This window comes from Lutra lutra, chromosome 13, assembly GCF_902655055.1.
Source record: "Lutra lutra chromosome 13, mLutLut1.2, whole genome shotgun sequence".
In the NCBI taxonomy this organism is placed as follows: Eukaryota; Metazoa; Chordata; class Mammalia; order Carnivora; family Mustelidae; genus Lutra; species Lutra lutra.
In genome coordinates this window covers 1,517,542-1,535,363 of record NC_062290.1, presented here as the reverse complement: position 1 = coordinate 1,535,363, position 17,822 = coordinate 1,517,542, and the positions used below count along the sequence as shown (strand labels likewise).

The following is a 17,822-nucleotide window of genomic DNA, read 5'->3' as shown; positions in this document are numbered from 1 at the left end:
GGCAAATTAAAGTATGTAAAGGTAAAATTAAAATATGGTAAGAGTGTTCACGCACGAGCCAATCTCATGAAACTCCTCCTCCTGGAAAAAAAAAAAAAAAACAACAACCAACCAAAAAACCTAAAAAACTAAAACCTCTCCCATAGGCTTCTCCGTTCCGCTCTGTGGCTTTCAAACAGTTGTTAATCGCATTCACGTTAAGACACTGCAACACATTTGGTTATTTCTGAAGCACGTTATTTTGAAGCTCTGTTTGAATCTTTGTGTGTTGAGAGTTATGTCACGAAGTTAATCGTTCCCAGGACGTGCGCATCTGGGGTAACGAGAACCGTCTTGTGCAAGTGGCTGTGAATCAGCGAGTGCAACGTTGCATAACGGGCTCCGGGGCACGCGTCAGGGGATCCGAGCCTGGCGGTCCTGCCTCCTGCTGACCTTTCCCGAGGCAGAACTGGAAACACGGGATGGGAGCTTCCTGCCAACGGGCACTCATTGCCAATAATTAAGTTGGATAATGTGGAGAAATAGAAGTAGGGATTTCAGTTCCTTCAGAGTCCTAAAGAGAACCGTCTTTGAAGTCCCTGGTTCCTGGCCCAGTGCTGGGGCTGACTGGACTGTGTTACTCTTGATCATTATGAAAACCACCCATTAAAGTGGAAATAAAATATTCTGCTAAGTGGTTCCTGGCATTTGTGTTAGAAACAATAGCCATAGCCCCACAATAAGATTACTTTATACGTAAGAAAAGAAAAGCAAAAAAATCAAAGGCACTAGGAGCCAGAGCTGTACGCGTAATCCATCAAATCTGGGCCCGCCGCATTTGATGTGCTTGGGCAATACTGTTAGCGAGAAACTATTACTTAATCTTGCCAGTATTATCCAAAGAGAACACTTGCGAAATCCTCAAGACAAATATGCTGTAATTATTACATGAATAGAGAGCCTGTGTGGCAGAAACGGCCTTTGGAACATGCACGCAGGCCTGAGAGCAGCAGAGCGGTAATGAGCCCCAACAACAATGCCCGCTGTGTCTGAGCGGCCCTGCGAGTGCGCGGCGCCAACGTGCTGCTGTCAGTGACAGCTTGACCGGGAAGTTCTTCGGACACCTAACTAACAGCCCGCTGTACAGTCTAGTTAGAGGACGGCTGTTAGGGGACAGCTGTTGGAGGATGGCTGTTAGGGGACGGCTGTCCCCTGGCACGTATTAGAAATCACAAGTCATCAAACTGCACCTTGGTTATTTTCATTTTACTCTTTGTTTTGTTTTAGAAAAGGACTCTTTTTTTTCAAAAAGAAAAAGAAAAAAGAAAAGAACAGGACTCTTTCTTGGATTCCATCATTAGCGAAATCCTACTGTACTTGAAATCCTGTCCAAGGTCTGACAAGTTCAAATTAGCACACGGTTTAGTCACCATAGTTTTAATGTCCAGCAGTGGAACTTGAACTGAGGAGCATGGGAGGAAAGTTCATATTCCTCCTGCAACACAGAACACCCAAGTGCCAGATTTCAACAATTAACTCTTGATTTTCACTACTTGAATTCTGCTTCTATGCACTGATTTGCTTCGCTTTACGGCTGTTAGCCTCACCACTGGTGGTGGACAGGGCACAGATCCTCTGCTGACCAAGCCAACCTCCAGGCCTGGCAGGGGCCGCTGCAGCTGGAATAGCGAATTTTTGTTCCCGGCCTAACTGCAGATCACGCATTTAAAAGACAACACAGCAGTGAACCGTGTACTTCTCTGACTGCAGATTCACTTAACATTTGGGGCATGAGGTATATTTAGTATTGAGACCTCTAACAACAAGACAAAAATAATATTATAATATGATTGATACGTTATTAGTATTAACGATAACATACTATTTTTTTTTAAAGATTTTATTTATTTATTTGACAGAGAGAAATCACAAGTAGACAGAGAGGCAGGCAGAGAGAGAGGAGGAAGCAGGCTCCCTGCTGAGCAGAAAGCCCGATGTGGGGCTCGAACCCAGGACCTGGGATCATGACCTGAGCCGAAGGCAGCGGCTTAACCCACTGAGCCACCCAGGCGCCCCACGATAACATACTATTATCATTATTATTATTCAGCAAACATCAGTTTTGATGCACTGGAAGTCAGGTGGCTACAGTATGTTGGAATCGTCCTGCGGGCAGGCGTAGTGAGCACCTCCAAAGACCAGCTTCTCCGTATAAGCAGTAATTTCTAACATCAACTTTTACAAAACCCAAAAACTAATCAAAAGCTTGCGAGAATCTGCTGATCATTTATGCCGGGAACGGAGCTGCATCCCATTAAGAACAGCAAGCTCCGGGGCACTTGGCAGTGCCGTGTCTCCGGTCCACCTTCCCAGCTCCGGAAAACCAACACCCTCAAAGTCAGGGTGGCCATGACCTGACCGCCGTCATGTCTGTAACCCACCCAAAGCTCTTTCCTTAGAAATGTGCCATTATCTGACCTGTGTGGCAGCAACCTGGAGGATGGAGGACTGAGGAAAACCCCTCCTCATGGGCCTGGTCTTTATGAGAGCTGACTCGGAGTCCCTCACTGTAATCAGCTCTGTCTACACGGTGTCTGCAGAAAACAATCAGTGGCGACTGGTTAGCATCAAAGCGACCTAAGGCAGTGACAGCAGCTGGTACAAAGAAGAAACAGGCCCAAAAACTTAGAAGGAGAAACTGGAGAGTGAGATGCCCGTACAGGGCTGTAAAAAGCTCTTGACATGTTCCTAGGAATCTGGAAGGCAGTGTGCATATGCAGGGCTGTCTGCATGCGCAGAGAAGACCTGAGAAGGCCCTAGCTCTCATCTCTGGCCGACCCCGAGGCTCTGCACAGAAAGGAAGTGAAGGCTAAGGCAAGGCTACCAACTGCCCCGCAAAGCACTGAAGGGAGGCGTGGCCCCGACACACAGCGCCCTCTGCAAGACTGGGGCCCTTCCTGCCTCAAGGGTTTACAGGACTCCTGGCCCAATCATTAGCCAATCACGACATTAACCGGGTGGAGACTTCAGCGACCGCAAACAGCAAAGAACACGGAATTACGTCAGACAAGTCAAGGCGTACGTGCTGCGACCCTACAAACGGCAACCACAAGCCTGGGGGAGGGGAGCAAGGACCTGGTTTCCAGCAATGCCGTATCAGATTATTTTACTTATATTTTGCCATTTTATGTTATTTCAAATACCCATTATTCAATAACATATTGTAAGACATGCAAAGAAGAAGGTGTCACCCTATGCAAAGGAAAGAGGCAACCGACAGGAACTGTTCCTGAAAAAGGCAAGACATGGAATGTGCTAGAAATGGTTCTGAATCAGTTAAATACCTTCAAAGAACCAAAGAACAGAATAAGAACAATGTCTCACCAAACATGGACTATTAGTTTTTAAAAAATGCAAAAAAGAACCAAAGACCAATTCTAAAGTCAAAAATATGCCTAGAACAAAAAAATTCACTAGTAGTCTCAAGAACAGATTTGACATAGCAGAGGAATCAATCAACTTGAACACATATCCGTAGAAATCATCGAATCTGACGAGTAGAGAGAAAAAAGTTCAAAGGAAAATGAAGAGCACCTCAAAGGCCTCTGGGATACTATCAAGTATACGAACATATGCATAATGGGAGTCCCAGAGGGAGAAGAGAGAAAGGGGCAGGAAGGGTATCTAAAGAGATTATGGCCAAAGACTTCACAAATTTGAAAAAAGACATGATCTATACACCCCGAATCTCTGTGGAGTCTAAGCAGGATAAGCTCAAACAGATCCACACAGCAGCACATAACAAAGTGCCAAAAGCCAAAGCACCTTGCAAGCAGCAAGGAAGAAACGACTTGTCATGCACAAGGGCCTCCCCGAAATGAACAGCCTATTTCTCAGCAGAAACCACAAAGACCGGAAGGCAGTGAGATGACACATTCACAGTGCCAAAGTAAAAGACTGTCAACCCAGAATTAGATAGCTAACAAAAATTCCCTTCAAGAATTAAGAAAAAATTAAGACATTTCAAGATAAACAAAAACAGAGAATTTGTCACTAGCAGAACTTCCCTACAATAAATTCTACAGAGGGAGTCCTTAGGGTTGAAATGAAGGGACACTAGCTAGAGAATAATTCAAATCCACTGAAAAAAATTAAGTGTACTGGGAAAGGAAACAACACATAAAAAAAAAAAAAAAAAAAAAAAAAAAAACCAAAACCCAGTATAAATGTTTTTCGTCTTTAGCTTTTTTTGGCTCTAATCAGAATCAAAACACAAGTGTGTAAAACAAGGTTATAAAGCTGTTCTCGCAGACTTATCATGCGTACGGATTTAACTTCTATGACGGAAACAGCACACAGGAAGCAGAAGGGTTCAAACCAACATAGGAGCAAAGTCTTTGTATACCACTGGAATTGGTTGGTATTGATCCAAAATAGATTTTATAAGTAAAAATTGTAATTGTAATTCCCAAGAAAAAAAGTAAAAAAAAAATTATAGCAAATGAAATGATAAGGAAATTAAAATGGTACGCTAGAAAATACCTATTAAACGTAGAAAACTAGTAATGCAGGAAGAGAGGGAGAAAAAGATATGCCAGAAAGCAAAATGGCAGATGTAAATCTTACCTTATCAATAATTACACTAAATGTAAATGATCAAACACTCTAATCAAAAGGCAGCATGGGCAGAACTAATTAAAGATTTTTTTTAAATTTTTTATTTATTTGACAGACAGATCACGAGTAGGCAGAGAGGCAGGCAGAGAGAGAGAGGAGGAAACAGACTCCCCGCTGAGCAGAGAGCCCGATGCGGGGCTCGATCCCAGGACCCTGAGATCATGACCTGAGCTGAAGGCAGAGGCTTTAACCACTGAGCCACCCAGGCGCCCCTGGGCAGAACTAATGAAAAATACGATCCAACTTTATGCTGTCTATAAGAAATACACTTTCTTTCTTTCTTTTTTTTTTTTTAAAGATTTTATTTATTTGTCTGACGGAGAGAAAGCAAGAAAGGGAACACACGCAGGGGAGTGGGAGAGGGAGAAGCAGGCCTCCCGCTGAGTAGGATGCCCAATGCGGGGCTCAATCCCAGAACCCCGGGATCACGACTGGAGCCGAAGGCAGAGGCTTAATGACTGAGCCACCCAGGCGCCCCAGGAAATACACTTTAGATTCAAAAACGTAAGCAGGCTGGAAGCAAAAGGGTAGAAAAAAACATATGATGCAAAAGCAAGTGAGAGCCCCGGAGCGGCCGTCCTCATAATCAGACAAAGCAGACTGTAAGTGACAGCTGCTATGCAGAAAGAAGCACATTTTATAACAATGAAGGACAGATCCATCAAGAAGACACAATGACAATGAATATATGCGTGTAACAACGAGTCCTAAATATATAAAGCCAAACGGGACAGAACTGAAGGGAGAAACAGACAATTCAACGACAGTGCCTGCAGACGTCACTATCTCACTTTAAATAACGTGCAGAACAAGGAGAAGACCCACAAGGAAACAAAAGAAGGAAATAAAGGGCACCTGGGTGGCTCAGTCAGTCAAGTGTCTGCCTTTGGCTCAGGTCATGGTCCCAGAGTCCCGGGATCACACCCCACATCAGGCTTCTGCTCAGTGGGAAGTCTGCTTCTTCCTCTGCCCCTCCCGCACCCCCTGCTTGTGTTCTCTCTGTCTCTCTCATTCTCTCTCCCTCAAATGGATAAATAAAAATATTTAAAAAATAAAAAAGAATGAGGGAGTCCTGAGTGGCAGTCAGTTAAGTGTCTGCCTTTGGCTGAAGTCATGATCCTAGGACCCTGGGATAGAGCCCTGCGTTGGGCTCCCTGCTTGGTGGGGAGCATGTTTCTTCCTCTCCTTCCTCTGCTGCTCCCCCTGATTGTTCTCCTTGTTAAATAAGTAAAATCTTAAAAAAAAAAAAAGAAGCAAGACTACAAATGAACCAGACCTGATAGAACGCTCCTCCCAGCAACAGAGGAATACATGTTCCTCTCATACACATGTGAGATTTCTCCAGGACAGATCATATTTTAGGCCACAAAGTCTCATTAAAATTTGCCAAGGACTGAAATTATACAATGATGAGACTGAAGTACATTTGTCAACTGCAATGTAATTATAATTGAAATCAGTAATATAAGGAAATTTGGGATATTCACAAGTATATGTAAATTAAGGAATATAATCCTAAAAGACCAAAAGAACACAAGGAAAAAACACAAGAGAAATTTAAAAATACTTGGAGATGAATGAAAACAAAACCACATGTGTCAGGGTCCCCAAACCACCTTCAGGTTTGGTAATTCAGTAGGAAGACTCCTAGTGCTCAGCATACAGTTTACTCATGGCTATGACATATAATCAACAGGATACCAAGCAAAAGCAGCAAAGGAAAAGGTGTAGGAGTAAATATCAGGGGAGACCAGTTGCAAGCTTCCAAAGGTCTTCTCCCAGTGGAGAGTGAGGACGAGTTTGATTCCTCCAGCAATGAAGTATAACCAGATGTGTATAGTGTTGCCAACCTCACTAGAGACTCGGTGCCCAGAGTTTCTGGGGGGTAGACATGCAGGCATGCTCTGCTTGGCAGATACCCAAATTCCATATCCCAGAAAGGAAAGCATGAGCCATTTTGTTTGTACAATGTAGGCATAACTCTTATCAGTTTGGGAAATGGTGGGAACTCCCCCAGATCTAGGTTTCCAAATGCAGGCCAGGGGCCGATCTTGCAGCTGGCCCTTCCCGAGGATAGAAGTTCAGACCTGTTAACTCTTTTCCACAAACATATCAAAACTTATGGGATGCAAATAAAGCATGATTAGAGAGACATGTAGAGTTGTAAATGCCCATACTGAAAAGATCACAGATCAAATAACCTAAGATTCTACCTTGAGAAATTAGAAAAATAAGAGCGAACTATAGCCAAAGTAAATAGAGGGGAAGAAATAATAAAGATTAGACTAGAAATTAATGAAAAAGAGGACAGAAAAATATTAGAGAAAAACAACAACAACAACAACAAAAGTTGACTCTGAAAGGTAACACAACAGGCAAACCTAGCTGAATGGGCAATGAAACAAATAGGGAAGCCCGAAGTCCTAAAATCACGAATGGGGAAGAGGGGAAAACCACTACTCACTTAGAGAAGAACTGTGAACGCCTGCAAGTGAATTTGCATGACCTAGATGAAATTTACAATTCCTAAAAAGAGACAAAGTATTGAAGCTGACTCGAGAAGAAACAGAAGATCTGCATAGAGGTAAAATAAGAGGGGAATGACCAGCCAAAGCATTTCCAACATAGAAAAGCTGAGGTCTAGATGCTTTCACTGATAAACTTTATATGATTGTAGTAGAATTAGCACCAATCCTACACAAACTCTTTTTTTTTTAAAAGAAGGAAATACTTCCTAAATCATTCTATGAAACCAGTATTATCCTGATACCCAAAACAAAGAAAAACACCACAAGAAAGAAAACTGAACATTAATATTCCTTCTAAACATAAACTCATAAATCCTGAACATAACATTAGCAAGCTACATCCAGTAGAAAGGAGTACACACCATGATCAACCAAGCAGTTTACCCCAGGAATGCAAGGTTGGTCTAATACCTGAAAATCAATTAAGGTAACAGCATATCGGTAGAATAAAAAATAACCACTGCATTCTCACATCAACAGACGCTGGCATGTGGTAGAACAGTTTAGAAATTAACCTTTTTGACAAGGTTATCAAAAAAATACAATAGGAGAAAAACAGTCTTTTCAATAAACAGTGCTGGGACAACTGGCTATCAACACGCAGGAAAAAAAAAGTTGGATCCTACCTCACACCATATACAAGGATGAACCAAAATAGATAAAAAATCCAAATGTAGAAGCTAAAACTGTAAAATACTTAGACAAAACCACATCTTCATCACTTTGGGTTAGGCAATGGTTTCTTAGATATGCCACCAAAAGCACAATGAAGAAAGGAAAAAATGAATTTCATTTCACCAAAATCTAAAATTTAGTGTTTCAAAGGACACCATCAAAGAAGTGAAAAGACAATCCATGCAAGAAAAGATTTATAAATCACATATCCAATAAGATACTCATATCTAAAGTGACTTGTACCCAGAAGATATAAGGACCAGTTACAACTCAATAATAAAATGGCAACCCAATTAAAAATGGGCAAAGGGTTTACACCGGTACTCTCCCCAAAAAAGATGTACAAACGACAAACAAGCATGCGTGAAGATTCCCGACATCATCGGTCATTAGGGAAATGCAAATCGAAAGCACAATGCGGTGCCACTTCACACCCACTGGATGGCTACAACCAAAGTCAAAGTCACCAGCAAGCGTTGGTGAGCGTGCTGAGAAACTGGCACCTTCGATGTTGCTGATGGGACCGTAATCTGGTGCAGGCACTTTGGAAACCCGTTTTGCAGTTCCTTGAAAAGTTAAACATAAAGCAGTCAGTCGCACGGCCCAGTGAAACTCCACTTCTGGGTGAGCACCTGCGACAAACGGTAACATGGATCCACAGGACCCAAGCCGCACCCGCTCTTCGTAGCAGTGAACGACACTGGTGACAGCGCTACAGTGGACACACCTAAGAGTTCGCCAGCTGATGAATGGATGGACACAACACGGCGTGTGTGTGCAATGGGGAACTTCCAGCCATAAAAAGGATGAAGTGTGGGTGCATATTACACACGGATGAACCCTAAAAACACTACAGTGAATGAAAAAAGCCAAAGAGAGGCTTTGTATAAAATTTATAAAAATTTATATGTAGACATTTTATACAAAATTTAGACATTTTGTATAAAATTTATACAAAATGTCTAAAATAGGCAAATCCAGAAACAGAAGAGTAGATTAGTGGTCGCTGGAGGCTGGCGGGAAGGGCAGTCAGGAGACCGCGAAGGAGTACGGGGCTTCTTTGGGGGCTCACAGAAATATTCTACAATTACATAGTGGTCAGGGCTGTACAGCTCTGTGAACACAGTAAGATCAATGAACTGTACAGCTCAAAGGGTGACTTCTATGCTATGTAAACTATGTATTTTAAAAAATAAGTTGAAAAATCCACAAAAGTCACAAAAGTGTCTTTTTCTTCAATTCTGATGCTAGGCCTCTAAACCCAGAATCAATACGAAATAGACCCCCACAATGTATCCTTTCTTACTTTTTAAAAAGATTTATTTATTTTTGACAAAAACAGAGAGAGGATGAGCATGAGTGGGAAGGGGACGGGGAGAAGGGGGACCAGGCTCCCCGCTGAGCAGGGAGCCCGACGTGGGGCTTCTTCCCTGGACCCCGGGATCATGACCTGAGCCAAAAGCGAGGCTTAACGACTGAGCTGCGCAGGCGTCCCCCACAATGCACCCTAAACGTGACTTCTCCGGGTGCCAGCAGCTTTGGGGAACTCTGTTTTCATGTGTGACAGACAAGACAAAATCTTTTTCTTACAGATGTGGCCTTTGTTCTGCGTCTGCTGGAGGTCATGGGCAAGCAAGGGAGGACCCGTCCCGGGCCAGGACTCAGCTCCTTTCTCTGGCTCCCTTCACCATGACACTCCTCCTCACGCTCACTTTCCAAGACTAGCTCATCCCTGAGGGACACCGGATATAATTAAAACTGTCAGTTCTGCTGAGTTTTCTGGGAAATTCAACACAAATTTTCCTACCTACACACGCAAATGGGTTCAGATACGCACCGAGCGCACGGGAGGTCACACACTGTCCCTGAACTCGGGAGTACACGCCAGGGGACAGGGCAGGAAAACACTGCCTGTGTCTGGAAGAGAGCGGGTGAACGGTCGCATGCCACATACACACTCCCACAAGGACCAGAGGGAGAGAAAGTGCCCATTCCTGTTGTGTGCCAGCATCCACGAAAGCCACGGCCACCACGCCCACCATGGCTCCCCAGGCATCCGAGTACCTTTGCACCAAGTCAGCTGGGGGCTGTCACTTCCTGGCGGGTACGGCACGTCACCTTTTCTTGTATCTTTAAAGCGTTCAAATTAGGGCCACTTGTGAGCAAGTTCTAAGCCTCACAAAAAGTGTGAGCTTCCAGAAAGAGCTAACAGACAACTCAGAAGAACTGTGACTCAGCCCACGAGAGGCCGTGAGGAGTTTGAACTTCTCGGGCGAACCCGCGCTTCACCTTCTGTAAAGGGCACACAGGTTCCATTCAGCCGGCTGGGAGGCTGGAAGTGAAAGTGATGGGACTGTTTTTGAAAAGGTCAGAAGAGGGCACTTGCCCATCTTCAAATTCCTCTGAACCCTCTGCCTGGAGTCATCATCACGATGGGAGTCCAGCCCTGAGCCGTCACAGCCCCGAGCGATGATGCCGCTGTTTCCCTTGTCGGTGGCAGCGTTCCATCCCACTCTGCGAAATGGGTTCACCATGTCTGATGAACCCACACGGGGCGGACTTCTGGGCTGCATGCCACGGCCACGCCTTGGCAGTGAGGTGGGGGCCGTGGCTGTGTGGGAAGCCTGCCCTGCTCGGGGGTGGGCACACGTGCCCGCGGCGGCGGCCAGAGCCCCTCAGCATGTCCCCTAAGGCAGCCGCGGGAGAGCCCACAGAACACGACAGGGGGGCTGCCTTTCTCAGGGACCTGTCCCTCCCCAGCCCTCCAAGCTGGCCCTGTGAGCAGGGCATCCAGACTACTGCTCAAGGCCAGGGTAGGGCCCAGCTACGGTTGCCATTAGGCAGACACGGTTCTCTGTGCCTCCCCTGACCCAGCCCACCAGTGAGCAGCCCCAGCAGCCGTGCATCTCACATCTCAGCCACACCAGAGCGGAAGGGGCACCATCTGGGGGGACTTTGGGGACAGAGCATGGCGGAGTTGGAGAGCTGCCCTCTGCCCCGCCATGCCTGCCGGCAGCCCTGCCCCAACTGCTCACCATCCGCTTCTGCCCCTGCGGCCAGACCTGGGAGGGCCTCAGCAGCTTCTCCTCCTGTTGATGGTCCTTGGGTCTGTGAGTGACAGCACAGAGCGGCCCATGCGAGTGTCCCCGGGGCCAGGGGCAGGCGTGGCTGCTCTGGCCCCGTGGCGGCCTGTAAGTCCCCAGTGTCACCCTGCACTAGTAACCCATAGACTGCTAGCGACCGGCTCTCCCCCACTGCTCCTTCCCTGGGTGAAAGATGGGTTTCTGAATGCAGCCCTGCACCCCTGTCCCTGTCCCAGCCCATCTCTTGTGAAAACCCGGCAGACAGAACACTGCATCTGTGGAAGACAGCGCTCCTGGCCGCAGAGCCCTCGGGCACCGACTCATCCCATCTGGCTTTGAAACCCATCGAGAGCAGCCAGCAGGCCCAAGGGTGGGAGATGCTGAGCTTGGGCTTGGCACCGATTTCAGACGAGACCTGGTCAAAGAGCTCCCGCGTACTTTCCAGAAAAGCAGAGGGAACCTCTGACCGAGCCGGAACTGAGTGCGAGACCCTGGGTGAGTCTGGCCGGTGCGGGAGACAGTAAGACGCTCGTGACACTGCCCCAAAGCACGGGGTGACCTGGGCCCCACGGGCTTCCTCTCGTGCGAGTACCGCTGCGGACCTCAGCTCGCACCCCGGGAGCTGGGGGGGGGGGTACGTACCGCTCACGGCTGCCAAGGCTGGCCCCGGGCACCCCGGGGTGCAGTGGCGTAGCCACGGGGCTCCGAGCAGCAACCCAGCCCTCTGGTGTCTGAACCCGGTGGTTGACAGAGCCGTCTGAGCCCCCGCGTGCCGACTGTGAACGCACACGGAGAGGGCGGGCAGCCTGTCCTCGGACCCCCTGACACACACACTTCAGGAGCTCCCACGTCGCGAGGAAACCATGGCACCAATCAGGGCAGAGGCGCGCGCTCTCTCTCTCTCTCTCTCTCTCTCTCTCTCTCTCTCTCTCTCTCTCTCACACACACACACACACACACACACACACAGAGCTGTCTCCCAGCTGACCAAGATGGCCCAGTCACTGGCCCCAGGGGCGGCCCCCAGCCCCACTGCCCTCCTGCCACCACTCTGTGCCCCAGATGCCACTCCTGGAGTTGCCAGAGCCTCTCCCCTTGGGCTGCTCCCGAGACGACTCCCGCGCGTGGGACAGCTGGAGACGGTCGGGGCCTCACCTCCGGTGCCATTCCCGACAACCAGCCCGAGCTCTCTCTGTGATCTTGTCCGTGTCCCCGTGAACCCAAACAGGCCACAGAATAGTGTTTTCTGCACTTTCCAGAGGCACGGACACCCTGCTGGCTCTGAGCTCACTCTGCTGCCCCCGGGAACAGTCAGCTCACTGAGGACGGCCGCCCCCCTACCTTGCCTCCTGAGGCTTGCTCTGTGTGGACGGGCACCATGAGGGCCGGCCCCGGCCACCCGAGGTACATGTCTGAGGCTGTCCTCGGTGTCCTCCGTTCTCCCCGTCAGGTGCTTTGCTCTCACGCTGCCTTGAGAATTCACCTGAAAAACAGAGGCCACACACCAAGGGCTGGAGGACTGGGAGCCGTCCCTCTACGGGACAGCCGGATGCCGGAAGGCTCCTGAAGAGAAAGGACTCCATGGTATGGGAGACAGTGGGTTTCTGGCACCTGAGACTCACAGGTGTTTTGAGCAGAGGGTTCCATCCTTAACGCCCCAAACACCCCCAGACACAATCAGGAGCCTGTGTCACCTATGCAGGAAAGTGGCTCTCATTTTGCCAAAAGATTACCCAGTAACTGTAAAGTGCTGTAGTTTTCCTTCTGTGACAAAGGTACACTTATTCTTTAAAATAAGAAAGCAGTGTCACCGCTGTTTTGATGAAGCCTCATAGTGCTGAGGGACACAGAAATTAATATCCAACTCGGCGGGTGGATGAAGACACAGCGGCACGATTAATTATTAGAGAGCGTCTGCCTGCCGGGATTTTTGGACCCCAGATCAGAGCGATTCAGGACCTGTCACCAGAAGGGAGAGCTGTGGTCCAGCGAGGGAAAGGGTCAACGGCCAGGGCAGCCAAGGTCAGGCCTGCACCAAACACAAGCGCCTGCCTGCCGTTGGGCACATCACCCATGAGGGACACGCCACTGCTCTGGTCCCCTACAGAGCTCTTTTCCAGGTGTGGCCAGGAAGTTGAGCTCAGGGACAAGCCAGGTTCCTGACAGCTAGAAGAGAGGGGGAAGAAAGGACTAAGGAAAACCATCTATTTTTTATTGAACACAATGAGCCAAGTTTTCATGTTTTATTGAACTTGAAATAATCTTTTAAATCACAGAAACGAGTCCAGAAAATCTGAGTCTTCTCTGGGCCCCTATCACAGCCCTTTTCGTCCCAGAGCATCTGTGACGTGGAGGCCTCTTGTTCTTTGAGAGAGAAGTGGCGAGTGAGCCGGCACCCCATCCTGCAGACCCGAGATGACGGGAAGTGCTTTTCCCGGGAACCAGGGCGGTGCTTGGTTACGCATCCTCCCTCTGGGTCTTCTTAGACGTCCCTGGGAGGCATGGGGATCACCACTGCGTCGCCGGCTTGCATCCGCTGGACGTGGCTTCGGTGTAAGGACACGTGAATGCACAGCGTGCTGGAGGGCCGGGGAGCATCAGCTTGCCCCCCGCTGCGGCCCCCTCCCCGAGCAGTCCCGGGACCCCGCGCCGGCGTCAGGACCGGGCCCAGCAAGGCTGCTCTGCGGCAGACGAGACCCCAGGAAGGCCACGTCTACAGCAGGGAGTCTACGGCAGTTCACACTCTCTGAAGCCCCACGAGGAAGATGTCTCTGCTTCCAGACACACTCCAGTGACTTCCTCAGAACTCTGCAGGGCATCCAGCGGCGCTCCGTCCGCCACAGCCCGGCATCCATGAGGACAGACAAGTCACCCAGCACACGCCGAACAGTCTCTCCCGCAGTGAGAACGGAGCGGCCTTGGAACGTGCTGCAGACAGAAAATGCGGCCCTGAAATCTTTAAAGGACGATGAGAACAAGGGCCAGCACCGCACTTGCCAGTCACCCCCTGTGACATGAACGGCACAAGGTGATGAGAAGACGAAGCGTGCGCCTCCCCGAGATGGAAGCAGCAGCGCCCAGCGCTTCACTGAGCCCCTTCCCCAGGGGGCCACTCTGCTGGGTCCCGGCCATGAAGCTGCAAGTGAGGGCGACAGCCCCCCCCCAGCATGGGGGCACCAGCAGATGGTGACTCCGTGCTGGCCTCCTTCAAAGTATTTCAAATGGAGACGGAGCGCTCAATGTCCCCCAGGTGAAAAACAAAAGTTTCGGTGATTTTTAAAAGGTCAAAGTCTATGTGCTTCCCAAGGAAGCCACGGTGCTGTGTGGGAACGTGCGAACAGGCCGCACCCACATGCCGAATGTCACCTCCCTGCAACAAAGCACAGCCGTGCTGCTCAGAGGGCAGCGGGAACGCCCCAGTCCACAGGTGAGGAGGAGCAGGTCCCAGAAAAGCAGGGTTTCCCCAGTACCGCCGGACTCGGCCCTAGACACAGCCTCAGAGGGCAGTCTGCTTGGATAACATACCGTAAAGCTAGCTCGAGCCTCCCGGGAGAGCCGCGAAGGTCTCCCCACGCTGCACTCTGAATCCCACAGCTCTGGCCACGCACGTACACTCTGTTCCCTCCCCAGGCGAGGCCAGCAACACAGACGTGCCCCCGAGCCCCTCCATTTCTAGTCAGTTTGCCTGGCCAGGGTTTAGTCAAGGGAGACGGGGCTGCAGGGGGCTGTGTTCACTTCCTTTCCTTCCTGAAACCGGGTGCCAGAGCTGGGGCTAGGAAGCAGAGCAGCTGGGCTTCCCTTCAAATCCCTGACCCCAAGCCGCTTCGACGGCCCAACTGGGGCGACACCACCTTCTTGGGGAGTTAGACCAATGGCCAGGCCGCGAGCTGGGCGATCTTAGGAGAACACCAACCCAGGCCTCCTGTTGGCCTCCAGAGGCTGTGGGCCCATCTGAGCAGGCTCGTTTCCCATCGTCCACACAGATTCTAAGACTACAGAGGTCACCCGACAGAATCGGCATTGAAAGACGGCTTCTTCTCGTGCAATGTGCAATGACTTACTTGGTTCAAAGAGAATAGGGGAAGAGAAAAATTCCCAAGTTTTCTTTTCACCAATTTTATTTTTATTTGGTAATTTTCACTCAGAGAGTCTACCAATTCCTTTTTCAGTCTGAGATGTACGTATGCGTGGATGTACTGTATAATCCCTTAGAAACTTTATTTGGTATAACTTCACATTTTTGGTATATAGAAATAATTTTATTTCGTATTGCAGCACAGTAGACATACAATCGATATTATTTCCTAGAATGTGCAATATATAAATTATTCACATTAAAAAATTAAGAACAGAAAGCCTCATATGCAGGAAATATTTAAAAATGTGTACCTATTTTTGACTCTGTTTTTGACAGTATGCACTACTAGCTTTATAAATCTGAATGAACATGACAAGACGCACATTTGAACGATGTACACAGATGGGTCTGCTCCAGAAGCTGAACTCACTCTACAGATGCTCACTTTGGTCACTGGGGCTCCCGGTGTGGAGGCATGTGTGGGTCTGAAAGACCCTTCCAGAGCTACGCTCGTTACACTGGCACTGCAAACTTTTCTGTGTCTTCTACTCTCCTTTGTAGCGCGGGGACCTTTTCTCTTTAAAAGCAAGAAGACCTTCAAGCCTGTCTTTTGTTGGAATAGTCTAGAGAAACAAAACATTGTGTTACCTACACCAAAAAGAAGAAACTACGAAAGTCTAACAAGCTTTATTTAAGTAAAAGAAAAGGAACTAGAAGGCGATTGAAAATTCTGAAATCTACCCATCATTTGAACAATTCTAATTATGTGACCAAATTTACATTCTAATTCCAAACACACTTTCCCCCCCCAATTTCAAATGTACTTTAAAAAACCAACATACTTTATTTTTAGGTTAAACCTAATTTTAGGTTTACAAACTACTGAACAAACTTCAGAGTTGCCCCCGGGGTTGCCCCCCTTACTGACATCTTGCGTCAATGCAGCGCATTTGTTACAACTGATGAACCAGGATCCACACGTTCTTGTTAAGCAAAGCCTGTATGTTGTATACATCATGGGTTTTGACAAAGGCACGAAGTCACGTATCCACCCCTACAGCAGCCCATGGAACAGCTTCCCCGCCCTAAGCATTCTTTATGTTCGATCTACTCATCCCTGCCCCGTGCTGGCTTTCCAGAAGGTCAGACAGTTGGAATCCTATAGTACCTACAATTTTTAGACTGAAACCCGTATCTTAACAGTATGAATCTGAGGTTCTTCCGTGTCTTTTGTCACTGAATAATACCCCACTGCACGAATGTGCCTTAGTTTACCCATTCACCTACACCTCTCAGCTGCTTCGAAGTTTGGCAGTTATGAACTGAGCTGCTAAAACGCCATGTGCAGACTTTTGCGCGGACATAAGTTTTCAACACAGCTGCGTGAACACCTAGAGCTACAATGGCTGAATCACATGCTAACATCATGCTTAGCTTTGTAAGAAATGGGCAGTTCGGATCTTGTTTGTACTTGCATTTCTGAACACCGTGTGATGTGGAGCATCTGCTTCTGGGCTCACTCACCGTCAGTGTATCTACTTTGGTGGGGTGTCTATTCAGCCCTTCCACCCAGTTTTTAAGGTTGTTTTCTTCTTGTTGAGTTTTACAAGCCCCGTATCTGTTTCAGATACAAGTCCTTTACAGATGTGTACTGCAAAGGCCCTTCCCTTCCTGGGGCTTCTCTCTTCATCCTCTGCACAATGTCATCCACAGAGTGGAAGTTGTTAATTTCAATGAAGTGAAACACCAGTTTTTTCTTTCATAGATTATACTTTTGGTGTTAATTTTAAAGAAGTCACTGCCAAACCCAAGGATGCCTACATTTTCTATGTGATATTTAAGAAGTTTCATAGTTTTCATTTTACATTAGGTCTATGGCCCAATCTGAGTTAGTTTTTGTGAAGGGTGTAATGTCAGTGTCTAAATTCATTTTTTTTTGGTCACCGAAGGCCTAGATGCTTCAGTATTACTTGTTTTGAAGACTATCTTTTCTCCACCGACCTGGCTTTGCTCCTTTGTCAAAAGTCATTTCATTTTCTATGAGTCTACTCCTATGACTTTCATATGCATTCACTGCTGGGTCCCCTACTCCGTCCCACTGACCCAACTGTCTGCTCTCTTGTCAACGCGACACTGTCTTGATTACTGTAGCTTTACCGTAAGTCTTGGACTTGGGCAGGGTCAGTCCCCCAACTCTGCTCTTCTGCGTTCCTGGACTGCCTAATCTAAGTCTTCGGACTTTCCATAGAACTTCTGAACTGGTCTGTCAATACAGATCAAGTAACATGGCTGAGGTTTTTACTGGGATTGTACTGACTGACTCTCTAAGTAAAATTGAGAAGAAATGACTTCTTAGTAATACTGAGTCTTCCTATCCACGAACAAGGTTTATCTGTCCATTACTTACATCTCAATCTCTTTCACCAGTTTTGTAGTTTTCCTCCTATAGATCTTGTACTTTTTTTTTTAATTTATACTTAAGCATTTGTTATTTTTTTATACTAATGAAGATCATGTTACGCTTTTAATTTCAAATCCCAGTTCTTCATTGCTGGCATATAGGGAAGCAACAGACTTTTGTTTATTAACCCTGTATCATGCAACCTTGCTCTACTCCTTCTTAGTGGTTTTTTTGTTGTTGATTCTTTGAGATTTTCTACATGGACAATCACATCTTCTATGAAGTTTTATTTCTTCCTTCCCAATCCGTGTATCTTTTATCTTTTTTTCTTGTCTTATTACATTAGCAAAGATTTCTAGTAGATGTTGACAAGGAGAAGTGAGGAGGATGTCCTTCCCCTG

At 47.5% G+C, this 17,822-nt stretch overlaps 1 protein-coding gene and 1 long non-coding RNA gene across 7 annotated transcripts in view; both read right to left on the bottom strand.

Moving 5' to 3' along the window:
- Positions 1 to 12,423, bottom strand: part of LOC125083400 (uncharacterized) — a 144,252-nt gene extending 131,829 nt beyond the window's left edge. The window contains exon 1 of the long non-coding RNA XR_007122264.1: positions 12,284 to 12,423. This is a non-coding gene — a long non-coding RNA (uncharacterized LOC125083400). The remainder of the gene's footprint in view (positions 1 to 12,283) is intronic.
- A 2,619-nt stretch (positions 12,424 to 15,042) lies between these two features.
- AUH (AU RNA binding methylglutaconyl-CoA hydratase) overlaps positions 15,043 to 17,822 on the bottom strand; it is a 144,614-nt gene continuing 141,834 nt past the window's right edge. For all 6 annotated transcript variants that reach the window (XM_047701209.1, XM_047701210.1, XM_047701212.1 and 3 more), the window contains one exon: positions 15,043 to 15,643. In XM_047701209.1, the coding sequence (XP_047557165.1) occupies positions 15,566 to 15,643 (78 nt within the window). In that variant the 3' untranslated portion in view covers positions 15,043 to 15,565. The remainder of the gene's footprint in view (positions 15,644 to 17,822) is intronic.